The 27616-nt window shown below is 37.7% G+C and overlaps 1 protein-coding gene across 1 annotated transcript; it reads left to right on the top strand.

Moving 5' to 3' along the window:
• Window positions 1–168: 168 nt before the first annotated feature.
• LOC139739165 (glucoside xylosyltransferase 1-like) lies at window positions 169–27308 on the top strand. Its single transcript, XM_071649778.1, has 9 exons — window positions 169–397; window positions 7465–7517; window positions 11017–11132; window positions 13613–13754; window positions 14535–14669; window positions 15438–15589; window positions 24116–24306; window positions 26128–26297; window positions 27141–27308. The coding sequence occupies exons 1-9, from the start codon at window positions 169–171 to the stop codon at window positions 27306–27308; spliced, it is 1356 nt and encodes a 451-aa protein (XP_071505879.1).
• The last annotated feature ends 308 nt before the right edge of the window (window positions 27309–27616 follow it).

Genomic DNA, 27616 nt, shown 5'->3' with positions numbered 1-27616 from the left:
AGACATCAGGCCTCATGTGTGCGAAACCATCTATCGGTAGTTGACGTTTTTAATGATTATACCAGGTGACTCACCTCCCTGATTATACGTACATTGTATACTTTTTCCAACGCGATCAGAACATAGCGCTCAATTTTCAGCGGTAGCTCGAATCGAGAAGCAGCTTAAATGCCGCACCACCTCGCCCTATTTACTCCAGCTCTCTACATCGTACTTGGCGAAATTTTGCCCAGCAGATCGCGGAAGATGAGAGTGAAAATCAAGCCGCTGCTTTTATTGGCATCACTAGTGGGTCTGATCGCCCTGTATGGCTACACACAACGGGAGAGTAGCCCGAGTGACCATGGTGACCGCGAGGCAGAGGTGGCGAGAGCCGCTCAACTTTCTTTGCAGGGAGGTATGGACATTCCCCTTGTTGCTATATCGTGAGCGAAAAATAACCCAAATTCAATCGACGGGAGAAGGCGGGGGCTTAAAGTAGCCGTAGATAAACAGCAACAAAAAGTTCATAAAAGAAAGAGTCAGTGGACATGCAGATAGTTATAAAACAAACATATACAGGGGCGGATCCAGGAATTCCGTTAAAAAAAGGGGGCGACTTTATAAAATTAAAGTGGGCGCACGCGCCCCCATTTTATTTCTTTTGTTTGAACAAAAATTAAAGCGGGAGGGGGGGGGGGGGCGCCCTTATGCGCCTCCGTCTGGATCCGCCACTGCATAATCATGGAAACATCTGAACATGGGAGCTTTATGCTATTGCATGACTTCCTGATTGTATATGTTCGGTTTGTATGAAATTCCCTTGATTGTTGTTCTGATTTTACTTTTTTTTTCAACCCTATATGTGCCAATGAGTCAAATGTGCACAAATTTCACACAATTCGTGCTACCACATATATTTCTTTGAATGTCTCCTTTGTTATTATGAGATCAACTTAGTCTCGTAAAGTAACCCTAAATATCATTTCTAGGAGTTGTACCCAACTGTCTTAGTCCAGCGGATATAGAGCACATATAGGGTGAATCATGCACATTATGGTAAAAGCACCATACTTGGTACACGTGTACATGATGCCAATACAAGTCATTTCTGATATGGAAGCCACTCTCATTCTGCCTGTGGCGGCCGTGGCGGCCATTATTCAAAATGGCCGCCATGTGATATAGCAATGCTGTGTATTTTGGAAACTACAAGTGCGATTGTCGTGATTCTTGTACCAAAGTATAGGTTTTGAGGGTCAAGGATTCCAATGAAATAATTTTTGAGTGGATAAAACCATGGCAATCTACTTATTAGCGGCCATTTTGAAAAAAAAAAAGCATGGCTGCCGCTCTACATTCTATTCATATATCTTTAAAACCAATGGATGCATCTTTATGATTCTGGTACAAAAATATGTTTTTGAAGTTCAATTATTTAAATGGATACATCTTTTCGTGTACAACCATCACATCCTATATTTTGGCTGCCATTTTAAAACATGGCCACCGCAATATATACTATACTGTATGTCTTTGAAACTAATGGGGTCAATGATTTTAAACAAGCATTTGCTGATGAATAGAACTAACACATCTCGTTTTCAGGTCCATTTCGATAGATATGACTGCCGCACTACATAGAGTATACATACACATTCACACACACACCACGCACACACACACATTATATACAGTGTGGCCTAGAATTAATGGAAACGCGAGTTTTTGCAAATAATTTGCACATTTGCATTACTTTATGCAAAAATGAATGACATAAAGTTATAGAGAATCTATCTAGAAGAAGAATGACACCAAAATCATCCTATTTGGTTGAGTACTTTTTATTCTACAGATGTTTTTGTAAAGACGGGTCGAGCGTAAATTTCTTAGCTCAATTCAACAAATTTCAGCATCGAACAAAAGCCACTGCCTTGGGAGACTAACAAAGAATTGAGGCCGCATATCACAATGTGGAATCCTTGAATAGGATTATTGTCGAAAATTCACCTTCAATTGTTGGGTAGTCTCCGTTGCTGAGCTTTGATGAAATAAAGTAAGAAATTAATGATCAACAAAAACATGTCTAGAAAGAAAAGTACTCGACCAAATTGGACAATTTCGTTTTGGTTTTGAAGAAAATATTCGTTTCCGTTTTCTGAGGGGTCACCATATAATATATATATAATCATACACCCTCACTTGCCATATGTATTGTCCCATTGACAAGAATCGTTCACCTATTACTGGTAAATGAACCTCCTTTGTTGGTGCAGCGCTTAGTTCTTTATTGTTCATTGAATGTTGTTGATTGACCATACCTCTATCACATTCACTATTCAAGTATAGGTATTGAACATCAAATAAGTACAATTGTTGCATACCTGGAATACTATAAAGATAATTATGTTGAATATCAGTTAGGTAGAGTAAATGGTGAGAATGGAATAGAAGACTTTCCCCCCAATTTTGGATGCATATAGACAGGGGGGTACAATAAGTGTACTGTCATAGTTTTCAGCCACAAAAACATGATTATTGCAGTCTTATAAGACCTATTGATTTCTAAAGTTCTCAGTTCCTGTTCATTATTTCATAGACTATGACCTTGTCAAAACTGTTACACAAAATTATAAGGAATCAAATGAGCTCTGACAATCCAAAACAATTATTGTTCCTGATCATCCATTCATGAGCGGTGATGAACGTTAATGCATAATTATGTAGATGCAGGTGCGCTTTAGAGAACGTCTTCAGTATTTCTAGTGGTGCCGGTAAGTAGAAAGATCGATATACTGAATATTTTATTCTGCAGTTTTATCTTCCAATAATTATGAACCCCAAAATTTGTATTTCTTTGAGGTTTTCCTCAAATTCATAAATTAGCATAATTCTTCTTGTAGTTTATATTTTGGATGGGCGCTGTTACGTTGTAAAATTGCGTTGAAATACCCACCGTCCATTTACCTGTAGAAGTTGCTTTTGAATTATGAAACCTTAATCCTTATTCCATATGAGAATGGCAAATGCATCAAATATATATTTGTATAATTTCTTTGGGGTTAGGGTAGGGTAAAATTCAGTTCAAGAGGCTGCAATCATTGATAAAAATTAATGCATAAATCAACTATAACAAGTAATGTATTCAGAGTAGAACTACACACAGAAACAGATAATTTGATATTTCCTTGTTCTTGTTCTTTACAAATACATCAACAGGTCAAATTCACAAGCACAAATCCATTTAACAAAAAAATTTGTCACATTTCTAGAAAAAAATATACACATAAGTTTTTTGCTTTACCTCTGTGAAGCACATTTACATAAAATGTTATCTTTTTAAGTAATTGGTAATTGGGTTTATTTGTAGGATAACATGGCTTCAAAAGCAAAAGCATTTCAACCGAGGAAACAGCTCCCAGGAAAGAAACAGATTGGACCAGGTACATCATATTCATATGTCAAGATGATGACACAAAAAAAACCTATCATGTCCAGCTTTGTCTTTAAGAAATGATGTTGGTATAGGATACAAAACTTTGGCAGAAGATCTGATTTGTTTTCATGAGGCCGATTCTTTACCCACTACGCTGCAAATTACAATAGATGTCAACCTATAAAGATGTATCGTATAATACCTATCATATTTACTTTATCATTTGATGTATAACATTCAGTGTAGTTGTAAGTATCAGAACAGCCTGGTCAATCATGGATTTTACAGACACACATAATTGTAGTGTGTTTACATTTGATGTATGAAAGTGACCCAATAAGTTTTAGAAGTTTTCTCACACTTAGTGTCATATTTCCAAAGAAAACAGATGTACTATATTATTGGTTGGAAACTATGATTTTCATTCCATGGTCCAGGGACCAGAGAATGCGAGAGTCTATATTTCTAGAAACCGTATAATCTTGAGAAATATGTACTTTAGACATGAAATCGTGAAGATCATGTTTTTCACATACTGTACACACAGAAATCCTATAAAGGAAGTTGAGCATATTTTCCAAAATGCTTCCAAAGTCAACTATACCCAGATGTTCCACATTAGAATACTGAAAATGAGTGAACAAGTAATTGTTGAACTCTAAAACAAACGTTTACAACAGAATCAATCCACAATGGGCATCCCGCTTTCATAACACTCGTACGCTATATAACTGGAGGGAGGCCGTATTTATCAAATGGCCGCCAAAACAAAGGATGTGATGAACCTATTCACTTTGCTAAAACATCATTAAATTGAAAACCTTCACCCCAAAACTATACTTTTACACTTGAATCGTGATTATATATCTTTTGAGTTCGAAGATATACAATATTCATTTTCTGTTGTATGGCAGCCATATTCATTAAAACGGCCGCCAAAACGTAGGATGAAGCGATTCATATTCACTTACAGTTGAATTTATGGGAATCCTTGACCCAAAAACATATAAGTTGGTACCAGAGTCATGACCCTTTGTCCATACGTTTTAAGGATATGTTTTTATCTAACATGGTGGCCATATTTTTTTCAAAATGGCCACCGAGAAGTAGGTTGCCATGGTTTTATCCTCTCAAAAATTATTTTATTGGAATCCTTGACCCTCAAAACCTATACTTTGGTACAAGAATCACGACAATCGGACTTATAGTTTCCAAAATACACTGCATTGCTATATCACATGGCGGCCATTTTGAAAAATGGCCGCCACGGCCGCCAAAGGGAGAATCAGAGTGGCTTCCATATCAGAAATGACTTATATTGGCATCATGTACATGTGTACCAAGTATGGTGCTTTTACCATAAAGTGCATGATTTTTTCTATATCCGCTGGACTATCTGAGGGCTGGAAGGGGCGGGGATTTATAGGAGCTCAAGCTATTCCACGACTTATACACATTATATCTATTTTCGTGTGAAAGGCAATAAAGCCGATAAAGGCATACAGTCATCATTACCAACGGTACATCTTCCCAGGCGAATGTATAAGGTTCAGGGGATCATATGATTATTTCTGGAAATAGGAATATACTATTACCTATTATATTCTAGCTTGAGCTGTAATGGGGGGCGGGGTCATGACTCTCGAATTTCATTTTTGCTTTTTTGTCACGTTTCCTGCTGAGCTTATTTGTTAGGAAGGGAAGAAGAAGAAAAAAAGGTCTCGCTTCATGAGAGATGATAAGGTTGACATGCAATTAGCCATAATACGCTGTACCTTTAAAATCATCGAGAAGAGAATGTAAACACTATGGCCCGAATTCACGAAGGTGGTACAATGAAACCATAGTTTAAACCATGGACAAAAACCATGGAACGCAAAGTGTTACGAAATCAGTCATTTCGTCGATGAAATGATTCTTTTGTAACGAAATGACAACATTTTGTAACTAAATGAACATTTCGTCCACGAAATGATAATTTCGTTAACGAAACGGTTATTTTTGTCGACGAAATGACCAATTTCGTAACGAAATTTTCCGTGCGACACTTGACGTTCCATGGTTTTTCACTATGGTTTAGACCATGGTGTCATTTTGTACCACCTTCGTGAATTCGGGCCTATACGTGTGGAATTTTTTCCCCCATGTTTCCTGCTGAGCTTATTCGTTAGTGGGGAGAGAAAGAAGAAAAAAAGTCTTGCTTCATGAGAGATGTTAAGGTTGACAATGGGAATGATAGGGATGAAAGATGATACGCTCTTTACCACAACGTATACTTCTTAAGGTGGAGGTGGGTTGGAGTGAATATTATAGAGCGCCAACCGTATTGGTCTGTAGTTTGCAGGCACAAACCCTTACAGGGCAAAAAAAAAAACGATGCTTAGTTTCATATGACATGATAGCAGAAAGACATCTGATAATCATCCACTCGTGTAGAATGACGCAGAAGCTTTTTTTTTTTTATTTAAGAGGCATATTGGTGAGTTACAGACTGTAAACTATTATGTCAGTCTAATGTGAAAAACAAACTCAGGGAGTCAAGCTGCAATACAACCTAACATTTTCCTACATTACACCAACTATGATCAAAGTAATTCCATTTTTCATTTGTGATGGTCTGGGTGGAGAGGGAAAAATAGGAAACAGCAACATTGCAAGATTGATGCATTTATGCCTAGACGATAGACGGGAACTGATTCCATGTAAGATCCATAAACATATCTAGGCCTACTTTGATTTTCGATTTTCCCAAATTATGCAATGTTTCATGCAGTGCAAAATGTAGGAAATGGTTTAAAAATTGCCCCGTTATAAAACGGCAATCTCTCGCAGTTTATTGGGACTTTTCAGAAAGTTAGGAATTCGATGTTAAACTTTTGTTTCGATGGATTTACATATTTTGTGATTTTGCACCGCTTTGATTTGCATGAGGTTAATTCCAGTACTTTCAAATGTCTGTGTAGTTGGCTACACGTATATGACTATTATGTTTACATGTACTGACATTTTATCGTACACTGGGCATCCCAATAGGGTTGGCTACTTAGTTAATTCATGTTTAAAGTTTAACGCTATTTAAAAGAAATGGGGAAATGGGAGAGTTGGATAAAGTAGCTAAACTGTATTTCCCAATAGTATAGGAATGATGGAATCATGGAGGGAGTTTGAGTGCTACTATAACAGAACAGAATTGTAAATTTGCGGAACATAAGCCTATACGTTTCATCACTTCAAGCACGTGTTCACTTATTACTCCCATATTGCTGAACTTCTTTTTTTCTTGCCCTCTGTTGAAATACAGAACAGTTTTATTATATAGCTGCCTCCAGAAAAATAGTGCTACAAAGATCTAATATTTTGTGCCCCGAATGAGATCGCTTTACCGAACATATGATATATGTTTCATCACTTCACGTGTTCAAGTATAATCGATCCCAATTGTTATCTCTTTTTTCCCCCCTTGCTATGCCTTCTGACTTTGTGTTGAAATACAGGAAAGTTTCATTAGCAGCTATACCAGAAAACATTTTTTGCTGTATTACAATTATTGTAGCTCTGATATGAAAAGCCACGAGCACCAAAAGGTGCACCGACCTGTGCGCTATACAAAAAAGTAACTGTTGATTGTCATTGATATTAGTGCCTCGGGGCCACGGTGTTTTAAGTGTTATACAATGCAATGTTTTAGTATGTGTTTACGGAACCTTTACAACCTTTACAGATGGCCCGTTTACACCGAACACAGTAACGACACCGGTCCCGTTTTTAGCTATGGTGCGCCAAAAGGAACCATACTGGTTTTGTTACAATATCACTTCCCCGCTAATAATTTCATGACAAAATAAATCTTCAACTGGCGATTTTGTTGCTCTTGATTTTGATATATGAATAACATTTTTGGTTGATTTTGTACCGAAATACTTTAACAGAACCAGACATGATTCCTTTTGGAGCACCATAGCAAACGGGACCGTTGCCGTTACCGCGCTCGGTGTAAACGCGCCCTTACCCTATATCCTTCTCTCTCTCTCTTCCTCACGACACGGAAGGTGCCAGGCAGGTTGTACCACCAGCTCCAATACAACGGGAGGAACCCGATAAGGTGAGATCAGGGGGATTGTTATTACACACGTGTATGACACCACCTTCACTAACTCGATTTAGGACCCATGCTCGCTACAGGAAGATATGGCAGTGTTATAGTGATATACTATATACGATATTAGATAAACACGGGTCACAAGTTCGACATTTACAACATGGGGCTTAATGCATCGGTCTTGTTGGCCTTGTTTTCTTAGTGTCGAACTCATGGTCTGTATGACTCGTGGGCTGCATAACTCGTGGGTTGTGTGACTCGTCGGCTGCATGATTCGTTGGTGTCAAACTCGTGACGTGCAGCTGTGGTGTCTCTGATGTGCGATGGTTGGATATATAGATATGAAAGCACTTGATTGGTTGTGTATGCATGTAATTTGTACTCTCTAAAAAAATTGAGTGAAAATTTTCACTCTAAAAAGAGTGAATACAAAAAAGAGTGAATTTCGAGTGAAATTGGAGTGAATTTTGAGTGAAAATGCTCATTTTCACTCATTTTGGAGTGACGTCAGGGATCACTCGAAGATTTTGGAGTGATCCCTGACGTCACTCCAAAATGAGTGAAAATGAGCATTTTCACTCAAAATTCACTCCAATTTGACTCGAAATTCACTCTTTTTTGTATTCACTCTTTTTAGAGTGAAAATTTTCACTCGATTTTTTTAGAGAGTATGAGCGCTTTGAGAACATATTTTTGCGCTGTACAAAAAGCACATTATTATCAATATTATCATATTATCATTATCATTATCATTATCACTACAACTAATGTTACTACTACATCTATACTACAATATGGCATCGCTGAGTAGAGAGGGATAAAATGCCATTGATTAATGCATGTCACCTGTTGGCTGTGCATGATACAATTTTGATTATCAACTTTTTGAAACATTAACACTATGATTGGATTTTTATATAGCTCAATCCTTTGTTATATCCTTATGAGTAATCATGAGATAGCACATTTCACAAGAAATGAATTACATTTCTCTGTTAATTCTTTACCCATGGTATTACGGCAATGACAACATGAACGTGACATAGACATAGATCTACTGAGACAAATCCCTTCTTCACCATAAAATATTATTTGAAGCCTGTATACACTAAATTTCGAATTTATATTTATTTTTATTCATTGATCTCTAGATGTGTATGAGTATATGAATATAAGAACGACCCAAGTCCAATTTTTGGCCAAATTCAGTTTTTCATGGGAAATTGTAGCTTATGCATGGACTCATCTTGTGTGTAAATGATAAATCCTAATTACCCCCGGAAGTACCTGAAATGAATGAGTTAAATCTTATATCAATGTAAGAATGAAGGACTTGGGTCATTCTTACATTCATATAATAGCGCCCTCTCTCATCCTTCTCCCATCTCTATAGCAGAATATCATGTATATGAATCAAAGAATGACCCAAGTCCATATGAATCAAAGAACGACCCAAGTCCACCACACAAAATGGCCTCTCCACAATTAATGTAAATGTTAATTGTCATAATAATATATGTTCTAATTTGTATATACAATGTTGCCTTCCCATCACAGTTGAATAGAATATTATTGGACAAATACAAAAGATATGAAGTTTTTTTTAGTTTACTCGAAATGATCCTCCATGGACTTGGGTCGTTCTTATATTCATATACTCGTATGTAAGAAATTCAATTTGTGTGAAAAAAATAACATGCAATGAAATGAAAGTACAAAAGCAAAGAATACAGAATGATGTACAATATCTCTCACATAGCTAGGTAAGGAGTGGACCATTCAAAACTTTGCTGCCGGATGGGCAAGTGCCCCCTCATTTATACACTCAGAAAAAAAACACACACAACAACAACAACAACAACAACAACAACAACAACAAAAACGCTCTTTTAAGTTTCTCATAGATTATTTGACAAATAGTTAATGTATTATATACCATGAACGGTAATGCAATTGTTTATTGGCTATCAACCTGGTAGGTCAATAAAAAGGGAAACTTTACGCATAAGTGAACATCTTAATTTGCTTTTCTCTTCAAAGGCATACAAGAAAAAATTGCAAATTGAACAAGATGTTATTCATGCTCAAGTGCTCTTCCATGTAACAATAAGACCAAAAGATAAAACATGACTTAAGTTGCAATAATATGAGCCTATAATCTCTATCTTTAAACCCCACAAAATCGAAAAAAGCTGAAATAATGGAGGTTAATGATGAATCTAACTGTCAAATCCAAATTCAAATAAAATTAGAGGAGAGGCAATACAAACAAAATGGTAGGAATTTGAATTGGTTTCTCAAATTAGGAAAATTGTAAATGATATGTGGCTCTTGAATTTGTCTCATAAACAATTATGTTTTTCTTAAATTCTTAAATCTAAAGAATGAAATAGAGATATTCTGACAGTTCATTTAATCATCTTTGTGACCTTACTCCCTATGGTATTTGAAGTTTGATTTGACAGAAAATTCTTAATTTTCCCATCTAGTTTCCCACTTTTCAGGTCATAAAGAGATAAAAAGAAAGAAAACTAATTTTTGATATTTCATTCATGTCTCTCATTGTGTTAAATTGGTCTTTTGTTGTCATTGTTATCCTCTGCATTGGGCATTTCCAAATGAAAGACAACATGTCAATTTTTGCAATTTGTACTTTTGTGCCTTGGACTACAGAAACGAATGTGTTCACTCATGCATATAATTTCCATTTATATTGACCTACTAGATTCATTGCCAATTGAATTATCTTTAATAATGTAATAAATTGATTTCCATCAAAATCTTCTATGAAAAATAATAATATGAACTCGAAAAAGTGTTCACTTTCCTCTTTTGCTGATTTGTCCGTCGGTAAATGTTTTCCAGGGAATGAGAGCATTCATAATTCTTCCCGATTTTCCCTGTACCTCGTGACGTTTACTTTCTTATTTGTTTTTGTTTCCTTAAACAGAGATAATTATTTTTCGTTGTTACGATTGGCTGTGTGACTCATGACCATGTTCTCCCACAGTGCAGCCACATCAGCAAAATTTGGTAATATGCACCAGCATTTCGGTTTTATTAACTTTAAAGGCATAATTTACCATTTGTAGATGAAACAAAAACCCAACATTAGTGCTTTAAATATAGTTCTAAAATATGAGTTAGGGATAGAAACAACCACTGTAAAACTTTGAATCCGTATATTACTGATGTTAAGTATTGTTAAATACCCAAAATGTGAACAATAGTTATAATAGAAATGATTCCAGACTAAGCCGTCTACAGTTATGGTTTATTGAGAAAAATATTGATATTTCTTTATTATTTTAGGCTTTATTGCGAAAATTATATAATATGGTAGAATGTTTTGTGATACAACAGACCTACACATATGCATTAAATGTGATATCTTGAAAATGTTTAAATCACTGCTCCCCAAGGTAAACATGACCTTTAATAGTAGACAGTGTGTCTATTTTTGATGGATGGACTCTTGATACCTCTCTACCAATGTCCACAGGATAAGCAAAAGACTCTAGCTCCAAACATTTCACAACAGGTAGACAGAGGTCATGGCAACCCACAGGAAGTTCAGAGGGCAGGGGATTCTGGGAAGGCACCAGGAGCTGACTCAGTGTAAGCTATATCATGTGAAATGCACAATGACATTATATAGTGAATACATGGTAATATGATTTTATCATGTACGTCTCTCGATCGGCAGGAATGCATGACATTTTTTTTTTAAATCTTTTTGTAATTTTTATTTTGGTTTGTTTTACAAAACCTACTGTCTCTCCTGACTCTACCCAAATATCTTCCAAGGAGTCTTGCATATCAGCATATATAGCTTGTTGCAGTTTTTATAGCACCTTGAAGGTTCTTGCATCGTCTGCACCGAATCGCTGGATGAAGCGGTAAATTTCAAATATTTTTTTTTCCAAGGGTTTGCATAATCTAGTCGCGAATTTCTAGAGATGCTCTTGCAAAGTATTTGATAAAAAGGTCATCTTGTGGGATGCATGATCTTAAGTTATTCTACTGTCCAACAGATTTTTAGAGCAACCAAACAAACAACACACGCAAAGAGAAATTGCATTGATGCAAACGTTTTAGCTTTTAAGGACTGGTTTTGATGAATTAATCAATGTTGCTTTTGGGGGCTTTTTTTAACCACGCAAGCATGAATTCCCCGCGACGATTGAATTCATTTCGGTTACTGTCAGCACACCATGAATCTGATACAATCTTTCAAATCAGAGTTCTATGTTCCCATATTTCTATAAGTAATATTTCGGTTGAAATCAAGCACTGGTAAAACAATGAAAATTTAGTGATGCTGCCGTCAGAAACCAGGGAAAGTATTGTAACGAAAGGATTTCCCGCATCTATTGAGCATGCAGGAAACTTCCGTTAGTGTGTAGATGTATAACCGCAAAGCATGCCACCACACACAGCATGCAGTTCAGTCGGACACTCAGGTGAGAGAACAGCTCGTAAGTCGAGGGGACACAATGTCTTCCGGATATGACAGCAAGTTTATTGTATAATCCCAACTCGCATGAGTGTTACAGCTCAGAAGAGAATCTCTGGGCCGAATCTCTAGATTTTTGTGTAACAGAGTCGATATTTATACCCTTCAGCTGTTTACATCTTCTTGTTTAACCCTATAAAGCCCAAGCTATTTTGACCCTTTTCAGGCCCAAGGGGGCACATTGTGCCCCCCCCCCCCTCATAACTTCTTTAATGTATCACCGTCATTAGATATATGGCATATGGGTAGAGAAACTCATACTCTACGTGATGCACTATTTGAAATTTTTCAAGGTCACCCACTGAGGGCGCCGTAAACCAAAATATGAAGAAATACATAGGAAATATGCTAACATCATGTTTTTTTCTTTATATTTCATTATCCCGAGTATATATGTTTTTCTTTTATACCAATCATTTTTATATTTGCCACAAAGAAAAAGCAAGTCAACCTTCACTAGATACATTATGGTTGAAAATTTTCAAGGCCAACACATGGGGGCGCTATTCATTACAGTATGAAGAATTATACGAGACGTATACCATAAGTTTGATGTTTTATTGAGGTATTGTTTAGGGGGTACATTTGGCATCACATTTCATATTTCCACAATATTAGAATTTTTTAGTTTACAGATTGATAATATGATGGACAAATGATTCTACAGGCAAAATTTCAGTGAAAATGACCCAAAATAAAAAGGTAGTCTTAAATCCTGAAAAACGCTCTATTTTCGATGATTTCTATTATATCTATTTTTTATGCCTATGTCATATAGAAAATAAAGAAAATAATAAGAAGACCATTTCAGTGTACTTCACAACCATGATTACTTCACATTTTGGTCTTTTAGCTAATTACAGTCAAGAAAAGCCCCACTTCGTTCATTATTATAATTATGTTGAACTGAAATTGGAACAGAAAAACATGCAAAATCTTATGAACATGGTTGTCAGTTTATGGTTTCCATGGCAACCAGCAATATCGTATACAGCAAAGTTATACATAAAAAATTTGCTAATGTTCGCAATAAAATTTTAGGAAAAGTCGCCAATTTTCGTTGAAATCAAGTAAAGGGCGTAGGAGTGGCAACTTTGGTAATGTGCCCCCCCCCCCCCCTTTGGGCTTTATGGGGTTAACATGTGGTATACATCCCTGGACCTTGCCTGCAATGGGCGGCACGCGACCAAGCCTCAAGAGAGTAAAGATAATTGGCCACAAGGCTTGGACCTAAGAACTTAGTCCTTGACCTAATTTGCTGAGGGCAAGTTGAGGGCATGGACAGGTCAGGTCAGTGGAGCGAGGACAGTGGTCCCGAAGTAAAAGATAACAGAAGCGACAGTTCCGAAGACCGAAGGGATTTGGAAAGGAGAGAGGTACACTTGTACTTCAGTAAATAGAATAGCAGAAGGGGGGAGGCAAAAGCGAGATCAAGACCGTTACATATTCCAAAGCATTACATAACTATGATTACTGACTCGTTGCATGGCCTAGATAGCGTAACTCACAAGACGTTAGCAGTTATAGATTTGTAATACTGCCATTCACATTATTTCTTCTTTTTTTTTGTCGCTAACTTCAGCATTAACCTTTCGGTGGTGTGCTGTGGAGACAGGACTAATGAGACACTAGTGATGTTGAAGACGGCGACTATTCTCACGGAGAGGCCGTTACACTTCCACATCTTTGCTGAGGATGAGCTCCAGCCGGGCATCGCTGCACGGGTATGATGAATGCAAGGTCAAAGGTCATGTGCAAAATACTGTGTTAGACTTTCACAGGCAAAGGCTTGGCAAATTTCCATTTTGATTTGGGGGAGGGGGAGGGTGGTATGGTAACTGCATTCCCTATTGATGTATAGTGGTGCGTGGAAGCACTAACTAAGGTACGAGAGACATGGCTTAGATTTTTACTAATTTTTTTTTTCAACCGACAAAGTTGAACTGTGAGTCACATGGTAAGTCATATTGCGTACAGTATACAAATCAGAAGCGTAAGACTAAACCAGCTCAGAAAGGTCTATTAGTATGCTGATATTTGTTCTCGAATATCGATCTTGGAATTAATTTACATGGTGAACACTATTGGAGCTCAACATCTTTCAAGATATCCCTATTTTAAAACGGCACCGACTTTGAATGTCACACATACAGGTCAGTAAAGTTAATGCAGTGCAACCCCGTTATAACGAACACGGTCATGACAAATTCTCGTTACAACCAAGCAAAATTTATGTTCCAATGTATAGGCCTATACATGTACAACATTATTCTATCTTTATATAAAAAAAAAATACTGCCTATTTCGGTTACAACGAAACTCCGATGTAACAAAAGAAAACAGCCGGTCCCGTCGATTAACAGGAGATGTCTATAAAGGGTTTCTACCGTGTTAACAATACATGTATATATATGTATGTGGCCAAAGTTTTGCGTACATCATGAAGGTGTGTAGAAACAAAAGGAGTAGCTATAAGCAAGATTTCTTGTTGATTGTATTTTCAGCTGAATGCCTGGCCAACTGCCTACCGACGCAAGTTGACCTTTGACCTCTATAGTATTTCTTTCCCATCGGGCGAAGATCAGCAGGAATGGAAAAAGGTGTTTAAGATGTGTGCTACTCAGAGACTATTCTTACCGGTGAGCGAGGTGAAAGGTCAAGAGTCAAAGTTCAAAGTTAATGAGCTCTTCCCTCACATAAATTCTGTTTCTGTGTGAAAACCCAAAATGACCCACCTTCTTTGAGATGATCGCGGATATAAGGAGGATTAGTTAATCTCTCTTATGTTTCGATTACTGAGTAGTCTCCAGATAGCTTTGCCAGTCATAAACTCGATAAAGCCCAGTAAGGCTTTTTCTGTATACATTCTCAGAGCTAGTGCTAATCAAAAGCAAAATAATGAGTCAATCCCACTTGGGGATTCAATTCTATTCTATTCAATTCAATTAATTTATCCTCGTTTTTTGACAATAACATAATATTCATCTCACTTTCTTTAGTGACAGAAATCATGTAAACAAAGCAATGTGCAAGAACAGAGGAAACAAAAATAATTGAAAACTCACAGTAGTGATGCATTGTAACGGGACTGAAGTAATATAAGTAAAATATCAGGATGCATTGTGCGAAAAACGGAGGGACCCATTGAAAAGATGATGCTTGTGGAGTGATGTGGGGCCCTCGTGCATGGTAAAAATACAAACATTGCTAAACATGGCATCAAAACCACATACAAAACTTCGGAACAAAACAAAAACTTTGGACAACAAAAAAATGAATTCATTAACATTGATGACGTTTAATCTCCCGGTACGAAGCATGTGAGATTCTGGAGTATTGCTATATGGGTATCAAGCGAGTTTATTCATCGTTTATTATTTGCATGCAATTTTCTTTTTCAACCACAGGATCTCCTGGTCGGTGTGGATTCCCTGCTCTACGCCGACACCGACGTCCTCTTCATCCGCCCCGTGGACGAAATCTACGACTTCTTCAAACAGTTCAACTCCACGCAGCTGGCCGCGATGTCCCCGGAATACGAGGTCAAAAATATAGGATGGTAAGTATAGAGCAAAATGTTACCACTACTATAAAAGCTAACTCTTGATCCATCAGAACGATAGATAGTCTGTGTAAAATTAGGTATACGCTGTCAGCATGTGATAAACTTGAGAAAAACTGGATGTTCGCTGTATACAGGCTCGACTGTAATTCCATTGACACTTATCCCATTTAATTTCATATCATTTCCAACAACAATAATAGAGTACAGTATGATATTTGCATATTAACAAAAATGTAGAGTTTGATATGACTTTTGCATGTTCACGCAAAACCAATGCAGTTCATTTCGATTTATTTTACAATAAGATATACAACAAAACATAGTTTAAAGAAATGAATACTGAATTGTATCAAGAAAAAGATGTCGGAAAAATGGAGAGAACTGCTAACATGCCTAACTTTTACAATGCAGTCCCCTCATGAGCAGTAAATAGTATAGGTTTTCCCGGCCAATATCGCACTCTTGTCAGTCCATTTGATAAAAGGTTCATTCGATTTAGCGAAAATCCTCGTCACTGCACATTCTGTCGTTCAAAATTGCAAGTTGGTCGTTCAATTTAGCATTTCGATCAATGATATTTGCACATGTGCCTTTCGAATTCGTAAAACGGGTACTACAGTATTCAAATTGGCACATGCTCTTCAGTCATTCAAATTCGCCAGCGCGGACCGAAAGGGGTATTTCAGTCATTCAATTCGCTTATGGGCAGTCAAATTCCAAACATGTTCATTCAAATTAACGTCATGTTACTTCTTTTATGAAAAGGTGATAACATTTAAACACGTATGTGACTTTTTGTTTCATCCACGCACTGTTAAGCAGTAAAAGTATATTTTTGACCCTATATCCCAGGTAACATGCCCATATGGGTTGCATATGGGCCCAATATGGGTTTGAATATGGGTCCCACATGGGTATGCCCATATGGGACCCCTAGGATTTTGCACCCAAGATTTACATGGGACCCATATGGGCTATCCCAGATGGCCCATATGAGTTCAAGATGGGGCCCATGTGGGTAATGTATGTGGTAAATATGTGGGCACTATGAGGGTTTTCCCATATGGGCTTTAGCTGGGAAATCATCATGGGGCCCACATGGGTATGCCCATATGGGGCCCCTAGGATTTTGCACCCAAGATTTACATGGGACCCATATGGGCAATCCCAAATGACACATATGGGTTCCTTGTGGGACCCATCTGGGCAACGTATGTGGTAAATATGTGGGCACTGTGTGGGTTATCCCATATGGGCTTTGTGTGGGGTTTCATCATGGGTCCCACATGGGTATGCCCATATGGGGCCCCTAGGATTTTGCACCCAAGATTTACATGGGACCCATATGGGCGATCCCAAATGACACATATGGGTTCCTTGTGGGACCCATCTGGGCAACGTATGTGGTAAATATGTGGGCACTGTGTGGGTTATCCCATATGGGCTTTGTGTGGGGTTTCATCATGGGTCCCACATGGGTATGCCCATACGGGCCCCCTAGGATTTTGCACCCTAGATTTACATGGGACCCATATGGGCAATCCAAAATGACCCATATTGGTTCCCAATGGGACCCATCTTGGTAATGTATGTGGTAAATATGTGGGCACTATGTGGGTTTCCCATATGGGCTTCAGATGGGGTTTTAGCATGGGTCCCACATGGGTATGCATATATGGGGCCCCTAGGAATTTGCACCCAAGATTTACATGGGACCCATGGGGGCTCCAAGATAGCACATATAGGTACACCGTGGGTCCCATCTGGGTAACGTGGCTAATATTTTTGCCAACGGTGAGTTTACCATATTGTGAATAGGCCTACCTCATTATGATTAACCACAGCTTGCCCAGCAGCAATGGCAGGAGACACTGGCACACTGAGTTGATGGAAAACTGACATCAAACCTCTGTTATGAGCAGTCCACTTAGCGTGTAGAATGTTTGTTTATATCTTCGATGAACAGCCCTAGTAAGGTGGCACATCTTCGAAAGCTACCTAAATACCATGCAAACATACTGTATATATACTGTACATCCACCACCACCAATACACATAGAGAAGTATTGTTCCCCTCAATTCACTCTTGAATGTATGTACTCAATAGATCAAGTATCTTATTCTCAAAGTGGATATATTTGTGCATTGTTCTAATTGAAATCTGTTGTCCTGTGTCCCTCAGCCGAATATAGGCATTCATATAATATTACTTGATAAACAAGCGTAAAAGCTAGAAATGGTGAGATCTTTTTAACAGCTTCTGTAAGGGGAATACCCAAACTAAACGTTGATTGAGTGAATGCAGCAATATGAAAAGAACAGTTCAGTAAGGTTTGAAGAAAATTGCACAATTCTGTCAAAATTTATGCACTTTTGAAATTTAGGGGTTGCCATCTAATTCTCCCTGAACCTGTGCTGCAAACCGCCTTTGTTTTTGTCCATCCAGCTATTTTATTCCACTGTTCTGATTTCTTATTGTGTAGACCTTAAAATGTATGCTGCGTGAAGTCTTGCTGTGTTTGTCCATCTTTTCTCTTCACCAGATCTGCAATGACAGAGGGAGAAATATATTCATGGAATTACAATCTTCATATAAAATGTGTTACACATGTTATTCATCAGAAATATTGCTAGATTCAATTATTGAGAGATACAGGCATGCAACATTACATTGTACAGTATTTGAATACACGACTGTATAAAGGAATGCATAGTTACATGGGTTTAAAAAAAATCAGTATACAATTGTTAGCCTACTCTTACATGATTTGTTCAACTTTCTTCATAACTAGAGGGTCATATACGTAGTTTAAAACTATCAAAATTAATAAGCTTCAAAGGGAAAGAGAGAGAAAGAGGAAAAGAGGGACAGAAATATTTTCGGTGTACATGTATTACCATTGGTTTTCATTTTCATATAATGGAAATAATATCGAATTATACACTAGAGAATCTTTTGCAAATGCAATGTATTTCAATCTTCATTTGATTTTTGAAACAAGAAAACAAAATCAGTCAAGGGATAAATATAGTTGTTATACATCCAGAGCAAAGGAAATTGCAACAATTACGAATTAGGATAAACGACTTAGAACATTGCAAAATAAGTTACTGCTTGAGGGTGAGTAGAAAGATATCAACTTACGCCTCATCTCATTACGAAGATTTTTTTTTTGAATGAATCTTTTAATTCATTTGATTGTAAAACAAACCCAGGAAGATCAAAGGACAAGTTTTGATTATCCATTAAACAGTAAATGACAATTCAGATTTAGGAGAAGCTATAATTTGAGTAAATTTTGAGTATAATTTGATTAAGTGAACAGAAAGGCAGACACGGAGAAAGGAATATGTGTACACATAAAAAAAAAAAGATTGCGAGTGGTCAATAAATATTTTGGACAAACGATATGAAGTTAAACCTACAATTGATTCCTATTTACTCGATATTGACTACCAGTAGGGCTTATAAATTAAATCTATTTAAGCTCATAATCTGGTATGATTTATAAACCTATAAGACTTATTTCTTAGAAGGAATTTGAGACATAACAATACACTAGATAGCCTTTAAACCCCCAAACTATCTTACAATTGTACTTCTATCATAAGAGGGAATATTATGCTATCAATTACCTCTTTTGAGAAGGAGTAATACAACTTAAACAACATAAACTATTAAAACATATTTACAGTAGATAAAAAAAAATGCCAACTAGAGCTATGATGACACAAATATCAGTAGGCCTATATGTATATACTTCTTTTCATATAATTATTTCCAAATGCCACTGCTATACTGATTACTATACTGTGAAAAGTAGGCTTCTCATAATCTGGTATGATTTATAAACCTATACATGACTTATTTCTTAGAAGGAATTTGAGACATAACAATACACTAGATAGCCTTTAAACCCCCAACACGTTGTATATATACATCTCTGATAATACAATAGTGTACAGGAGCATGAAAATCGCAGTTAGGCTTCACTCACTCGATCAGATCTCCTCCTAAATACATTTTATGCATGTCACAGTAAAACTAATTGCAATATTTCGGAAGCTAAGACTCTTTCTCACACACTTAGTATTTGGTTATGGAAACTGCAAAAATACTTGTGCTTTCCAGTTGTCAGGACGTACATTAATAGAGCCAAGGTTTAGGTAATATGCATATGTTGTCCACTCATTTGAGAATTGGTGTTTTCTTATGGAATCAGGGAGGTGAGTCTCCCTGATGGAATGTGACCTTTGTGACTTTATAACCCAAACAACTGACCACAGCCTTCTGCAGAGATGCTGTGGAGTTGGGGAGGTTGAATGACCTTGCAAGCTCCTCATACTAAGTACCGTACGGTGTGGGTGTGTTTAGATGGTTCAGGATTGAATACTAAAAAGCTGTATACTACCAATACTGTGTGGGACGTGTTCATACCGAACCATTACACAGTACTGCGCATAAACTTAATTCTCCACTTGGGCTTTCGTGGTGAACCCGGAAATAGCGAGTCTAGTTATCCTATAGTTAATGTTTCCATTATAATATGTAAAAACGTAATTTCTGATTTGATATCATCACAATGCACACTTTAAACTATGAGTGAACTGCAATTACAATCACTGATCGAGTGCTTTCATCAGCGCCCTTTGTTTCAATACATCTCACAGCTAGTGTGTTCCCTTATTGCAATTATTTGTAAAATTCTGTATGCGTAAATGTTTTCTCAAATACTGTTACTCCATTTTGTTTAAATGAAACTCAATGATATGAAGTATTGAAATGAAAATGAAATAATGCTAAACAGAATTAATTTCTATACATAGAGTATGAGATTAAACCCCAAATCAAATCTATAAAGCAATATTTAGAATTAAACAAAATCATATAACATAGCAGGCCTACAACCTTTGAATACATATATCACCATGTATAATAATATTCTATGGATGATCCATGGAGGCAACATGCTCACATACCATCCCAACTTACATATTTGTTATTGCCTTTATAGCTTGCCGACTTGGGATTAGCTTTTTCAATAACTTGCAATCAACATCTTAGGTACCTTAAATACAACATGCTGACAAAAATAAGTTTATTTACTTACCTAAAATGAGGCGAAGACAGATGATCACCAAGCTCTGACTGTACTGAAGGAGATCAATCAGTCCTAATGCCAATGCTATATACTGCACTGCATAACGGGCATGAACCGGACCCTCTTTTCAAATTCTGGGTCAGTTCCATTTTCAGGTAGGGGTGTTATGATGAGCAGGTGGGTTTACCAAGTTCATTCCCATGTAAATCCCATATGGGCATTTGCATATCTTACCCAGATGGTTCTACCCAGGTTGACCCCATATGAAACCCATATAAGCATTTACATCTATTCCCCAGATGGGTTTGCCCAGGTCATTCCCCTATGATACCCAAATAGATATGCTCATCTATTCCCCAGATGGGTTTGCCCAGTTCATTCCAGTATGGTACCCACATCATCTCCTACCCAAATGGGTTTGCCCAGTTTATTCCAATATTTTACCCACATAAATATGTTGATCTCCTGCCCAAATGGGTTTGCCCAGTTCATTCCCATAAGGTACCCAAATAGATATGTCCATCTCTAACCCAGATGGGTTTACCAAGTTCATTCCCGTATGGCACCCACATAGATATGTTCATCTCTTACCCAGATTGGTTGCCCAGTTCATTCAAATAATATGATACCCACATAGATATGTTCATCTATTACCCAGATGGGTTTGCCCAATTCTTTCCCAAATGGTAGCCAAAAAGATATGTTCAGCTCTTACTCAAGAGTTTGCCCAGTTCATTCCAACATGGTACCACATAGATATGTTTATCTCCTACCCAGATTTGTGCTCAGTTCATTCCCATATGGTATACCCAAATAGATATGTTTATCTCCTACCCAGATGGGTTTGCCAAATTTATGCTCATATGGTACCCACATAATTTTGATCATCTCTTGCCCAGATGGGTTGACCAGTTCGCTCTAATATGGTATAGATATGTTCATCTAGTACTCAGATGGGTTTGCCTAGTTTTTTTTTTCATAAGGTTCCCAAAAAGATATGGTCAGCTCTTACCCAGATGGGTTTGCTCACTTTATTCCCATATGGTACCCACATAGATAGGTTCATCTGTCACCCAGATGGGTTTGCCCAGTTCTTTCCCATATGTTACCAAAAAAGATATGTTCAGCTCTTACCCAGATGGGTTTACCCACTTCATATCCATATGAAACCCATATGTAAATTGACAGATCTCACACAGATCGGTTTGCCCAGTTGTATCCCATATGGTATGCATATGGGCATTTGTATATCTCATCCATATGGGTTTGCTCATTCCATGCCCATGTGGAGCCCATATGGGCATATAGGCTACATGTATTACACAGGTGGGTTAACCCATTTACTTCCCATATGGAGTCCATAAAAAAATGGGCATTTACATGTACTGCCCAGACGGTTTTCCCCATTCATTTCCCATGTGAAACCCGTATGGTCATTTACTTATTTTACCCAGATGGGTTTGCCCAGCTCATTCCCATATGAAACCCATATAAATATTTACATATCTCACCCAGATGGGTTTGCCCATTTATTTCACATGTGTAACCCATATAGATATTTACTTGTTTTACCCAGATGGGTTTCCCCAGCCTATTCCCATATGAAACCCATATAGATATTTACATATCTCGCCCAGATGGGTTTGCCCATTTTATTCCCACACGAAACCCACATGGGCATTCACTTATTTTACCCAGATGGGTATGCCCAGCTCATTCCCATATGAAGCCCATATGAATATTTTCATTTATTACCCAGATTGGTTCACCCAGTAGATTCCCATATGGTATGCATATGGGCTTTGCATATTTTACCCAGATAGCTTTGCCCAATTTATACCCATATGAAACCCATATGGGCATTTACATACATCTCACCCAGATGGGTTTACCCATTTTGTTCACATGTGTAACCCATATGGACATTTACTTATTTTACCCAGATGGGTTTGCCCAGCTTATTCCCATATGAAACCCATGTAGATATTTACATATCTCACCCAGATAGGTTTGCCCATTTTATTCCCACACGAAACCCACATGGGCATTCACTTATTTTACCCAGATGGGTATGCCCAGCTCATTCCCATATGAAGCCCATATGGATATTTACATTTATTACCCAGATGGGTTCACCCAGTAGATTCCCATATGGTATGCATGTGGGCATTGCATATTTTACCCAGGTAGCTTTGCCCATTTTATACCCATATGAGACCCATATGGGTATTTACATATCTCACCCAGATGGGTCTACCCATTTTTTTCACATGTGTATCCATATGGGCATTTAACAATCTTGCCCAGATGGGTTTGCGCAGTTCATTTCCATTATGATACCCACATGGGCAGTCCCATTAAAAAACCCATATGGGTTATCCCATATGGGTCTGATGCTAAATACATATGGGATTCACCCTAACCCAGATGGCCCACGTGGCCCGGAGTATGCCCATATGGGTCCCATATGGGCATGTTACCTGGGATATAACTCAAGTTTGTTGTTCTGTAACGCCCCTTTTCTTTCATACATGTAATTTTAGGCCTACATGTATCAATACTACAGATTAACTTTATCTTCTTACAGTCATGATAGCACGAGTTAGATACAGACGAATTTCTCAAGAAGACAGGAAAAGAATTATAGGAACATTGATGATCATAACCTTGACTTCCTAGAACTGGCCGACACACTCCGAATAAAGCACTCAACGACCAGATAAGTAGTGGTCACATGATGTACTATCTTCGGACTGGAAAACCTCACTATGCACATTGAAGAAAAAAAAAAAACTGTTGCCGAGATCTCTAGAATGAGTACGAAATTATGAAATGTAATGACGCTTGCAAAACAATAACTATATTGAAAAAAAGAAAGAACCAAAGCATAAACATACGTGCTAAATTGACTGCACAAGATGTTAAATTGGATGCCCAAAAATTAATGTGAATGAACGAGTGCAGCATGTCCGTGATCACGTGACTATCATTCTAAATTGAATGAACGAATAACGAGATGGTGCTTGTTTTACGAATTTCAATTGAAAAAGTGTTAATTAGAATGAGGCTAAAGGTAATTTGAATGCTCCAAAAATTAATTTGAATGAAGAGATCATAAAATTGAACTACCGAACATGTCATCTACGCTAAATTTTGCTAAACTGACTAAAGCAGCAATTAGGAATTGGACTGACAAAAGTGCGAAATTGGCCGGGAAAACCTGTAGTAATGGTCAAACGAAACAACAAAACAAATCTCCTGAGAAAGAGAGGGAACATAAAAGAAATTATAGCACACAATCGCTCACACAGACAGAAACGAAGCAGCTCTCTTACATACGCACTGAAAGAATGCATGCATATTGCATCGATACCCATGGTGTTACCAGCTTTGCCGCCTTGCACCCCTTTACCATCAGGTACAACCGTTTTGCCCGCCACCCGTACTACGGTGAGACGGGCATGAACTCTGGAGCGATGCTGATGAACCTGACGCGGATGAGGAGCTTCGGCTGGACCCAGAAGATCGTGACGTACTACCACGAGTACAAACTCAAGATCACGTGGGGAGACCAGGATCTAATCAACATCCTTTTCCACTTCTATCCTCGTAAGATAATCTCGTATAGCTTACCTTTACATATATCATAGGCCTAGTCAGTCTGCTTATGTGTTGGCAAATATTCTATGGGCATTCTATATAAGGCAATACCGTGCATGCAGTCCCATTATAACGATTGGAGTCCTCAGGACCGGCAGTTTTGTTTCGTTATATCACAAATTTCTTTATAACCGAAAAAAAAATTACAGTATATTCAGTTGTGGGTCATATGACATCACTTCCGGACCAATCAGTACAAACATACCATGCTGATATTGCATGTTGTTTGATAAAAGCTCAATACACACACGCATTGCTACATGCGATGCTATCTCTGTAATTTCGTTTAGATATTTCATTATTATAAAACATAGCATGAGGTTATTTCCACCTTCATGATTAGTTTGAAAACACACACACACACACACACACACACACACACACACACACACACAAATAAATAAAAATGTATAAAAAGTGATGGTTTGGGAATCGGCTGCAGTTTGTTATTCCAGAGGTTACTCCGATGATTCGTTATTCCGAAGGTTTGTTCTTCCGAAGATTCGCTATTTTCAAAGCTTGTGATTCCGAAAGTGTAATAAAGTAGTTCGTTATTCCGAAAAGTTCGTTCTTCTGAAGGTTTGTTTTTCGAAAGTTTGTAATTCCTAGAGTGAAATAAGATTCGTTATACCGAATATTCGTGGATACGGGAATGAAATTAGGTTCACCGTTGCGAAGCATTGTTTATTCGAAAATGAAAAAGGTCAAGTATTCGGAAGGGTTGTTTATTCGAAAATGATAAGGTTTGTGATTCCGAAGGTTTATTTGTTTAGTCAGCTTTATCTTTTTTGCTTTCGGATTCAGGTGCCTAAATCTAAATCTTAAAAAAAAACAGACGAACAAAAATACGCACAAAAACAAAAACCATGTAATATTAAGAGTTACTGTTTTTGACACGATTTTTTTTTTCTCTCAGCCTTTGCGATTATACACAGTAGTATCCACGTCATGAAGCATAGTGTAGCAGTTTACGGTGTGCAGCTGTTCTTCACATTCTCACATGGTCCAACATATTCACATAAACGATTTTTGCTTCCCAAATGTCAGGTAAGAGCTTAGAGGGGTGACAAATGAAACAAATTTAGTGAGAAATAAGAAAATTGATGCTTGTATGCAAGATCAGAGTTATTACAACCCGTTTTCCTTCCTTGCCGATTAGCTCTTATTTGCACTGGCACTGTAGTGCTATTTTCGCCAGCCAGGCGCAGACGTCGGAAAACTGAACTGAAACCACCAGTGAATATAGATAGAGGTTACTGAATCCATCTAAATCCAATTGTGTCACAATGAGCTTCCTGTTGGACAGAGACGTTTGGCAACTTCTGAGTAGTTTTAATTATCCATGAGATCAAGTGCGAATAGATTATTGGCTGCTGCTTGAAAAAAAAAAAACTTTTCAAGTTAAAGGCATTACTTCTCATTTGCAGATGAAACAAAAACCCAGTTTTAGCCCTTAGAAGTAGTTCGTAAAGGTGGGTTAAGGATAGAAACAACCAATGTGAAAATTTTGATCAGTATAACAACATTAAACATTGTTAAATAAACAAATAGGAGCAATGATAATGTTTCTGGACTAAACCGTCTGCAATTATGGTTTATTGCGATTCTTTTATATGTATATAGATGTTTTATGTGATGTACATCAAAATAATAATGATAACTCGAACTTAAAAAACACACTGTTCCCAATGGTAAACACTACCCTTAAACTGTAAGTCTTGGCATGTTAAGGGTTCATTGTGCTCAATGTTTCTTTCTAAATTACTCCAGAGGGAATTTTTTCATACCCTTGTGAGTGGAACTACCGTTCCGACCACTGCGCCTACAAAAACTGCCACCGAGCTAGCCAGCAGGGCATTGCCGTTATCCATGGTAGCAGGGGAGTATACCACAGCCAGAAGACGCCAGCATTTCGTGCCATCTACGAGACTTTTCGAGATGTGAGTCGAGAAAGACGGTTTTCCAGTAGTGAACGTACTTTATTCATCATTATCATCAATAACAGCAGCACGGCCATGATTATCTTTGTTTTTATTTCCATCATTATAATCTCATTTCTCATTTCTATATTCATCATAATTACCCATTTGTCATCATCACCACCAACATCACCATCATCACAACCGTAATCACCACCATCGCATCAATGTCATCACAATCATCATCATCATCACCATCATCAGTGCAGTGACCAGTCATCACCATTTCCACCATCATTATCACAATCGCCCATTATCATCATTGTCACCAACATCACCATCATCACCATCACCATTCATCACCATTACAGACATCGTCATCATCATTAGCATCACCAACACCATTACCGACATCATCATCCTTTATCATCACCATCACTGTAGTTACTAGCATCGATCACCACCATGATCATCCTCCTCCTCACCAAGATCAGCACCCGTCATCATCATCACCACCACCATCCCATCATCATCATCATCAGCAGCAGCAGCAGCACCATCACCACCATAGCAACTGTCAACATTATCATCCCTATTACCATTAGTTATTGCTCCTATAGGTAAGACAGTTTGTAACGTTTGCGTCCCTGTAGTCCTACAGAGAGAATTGAAGGTCTTTGTTCTGTGGTGGCCTGCTTACAAGCACTCAGTGATTCCACTACTAAAACAAATCATTACTTAATCTACGGCCACATATGCAGGGTTGACTGTATCAGCATTTGATTCCAGAAGAGCTAACCAGATAATTTATCCATTTCATATCATTGTTTGAAATATGAGTGAATACCTATTTTCTTCCTGCAGTACACACTCGGGGCTGACTTGGAGAAAGGCCTGATACAGCCACTCGTAGCTACATTCTCAGAGCCAGCCGTTAAAAACACCAGCTGTGGCAAGACAGTCTTGCGTCCCATTATATCAACGCTATTGAAGTACAAGGACCAGGTGACACTCATCAGTGAGACTGTATGACCAAGACTACAAGATGAGAGAGAGTGCGTATATTCCAACAGGAGGGGAACCACTGAAAACGCTGTCCAGTAAGACTAGCAAAGTGAACTTTGCTGCAAAAAAAAAAAAAAAAAAAGTGGCACTGGTTTGTACACGGCTATAGAGAAGTGTGAAAATAACTCATTAACATCTCATCTGAATTGAACCAAATTGATTATTCATCAATGTGCAACCGGGGCTCATAATTGGATACCGACACGTGATTCAGCCGAGAAGAGGATTTCAGTGATATGACTATACAATCTGTATACCATGTACTGTTAGAAGTT

The sequence above is a fragment of the Diadema antillarum genome, unplaced genomic scaffold (assembly GCF_040938485.1).
Source record: "Diadema antillarum isolate AM-2024a unplaced genomic scaffold, OU_Dant_1.0 seq00000785_RagTag, whole genome shotgun sequence".
In the NCBI taxonomy this organism is placed as follows: domain Eukaryota; kingdom Metazoa; phylum Echinodermata; class Echinoidea; order Diadematoida; family Diadematidae; genus Diadema; species Diadema antillarum.
Note: the sequence above shows the minus strand (reverse complement) of the source record. Positions and strands in the feature narration are given on the sequence as shown.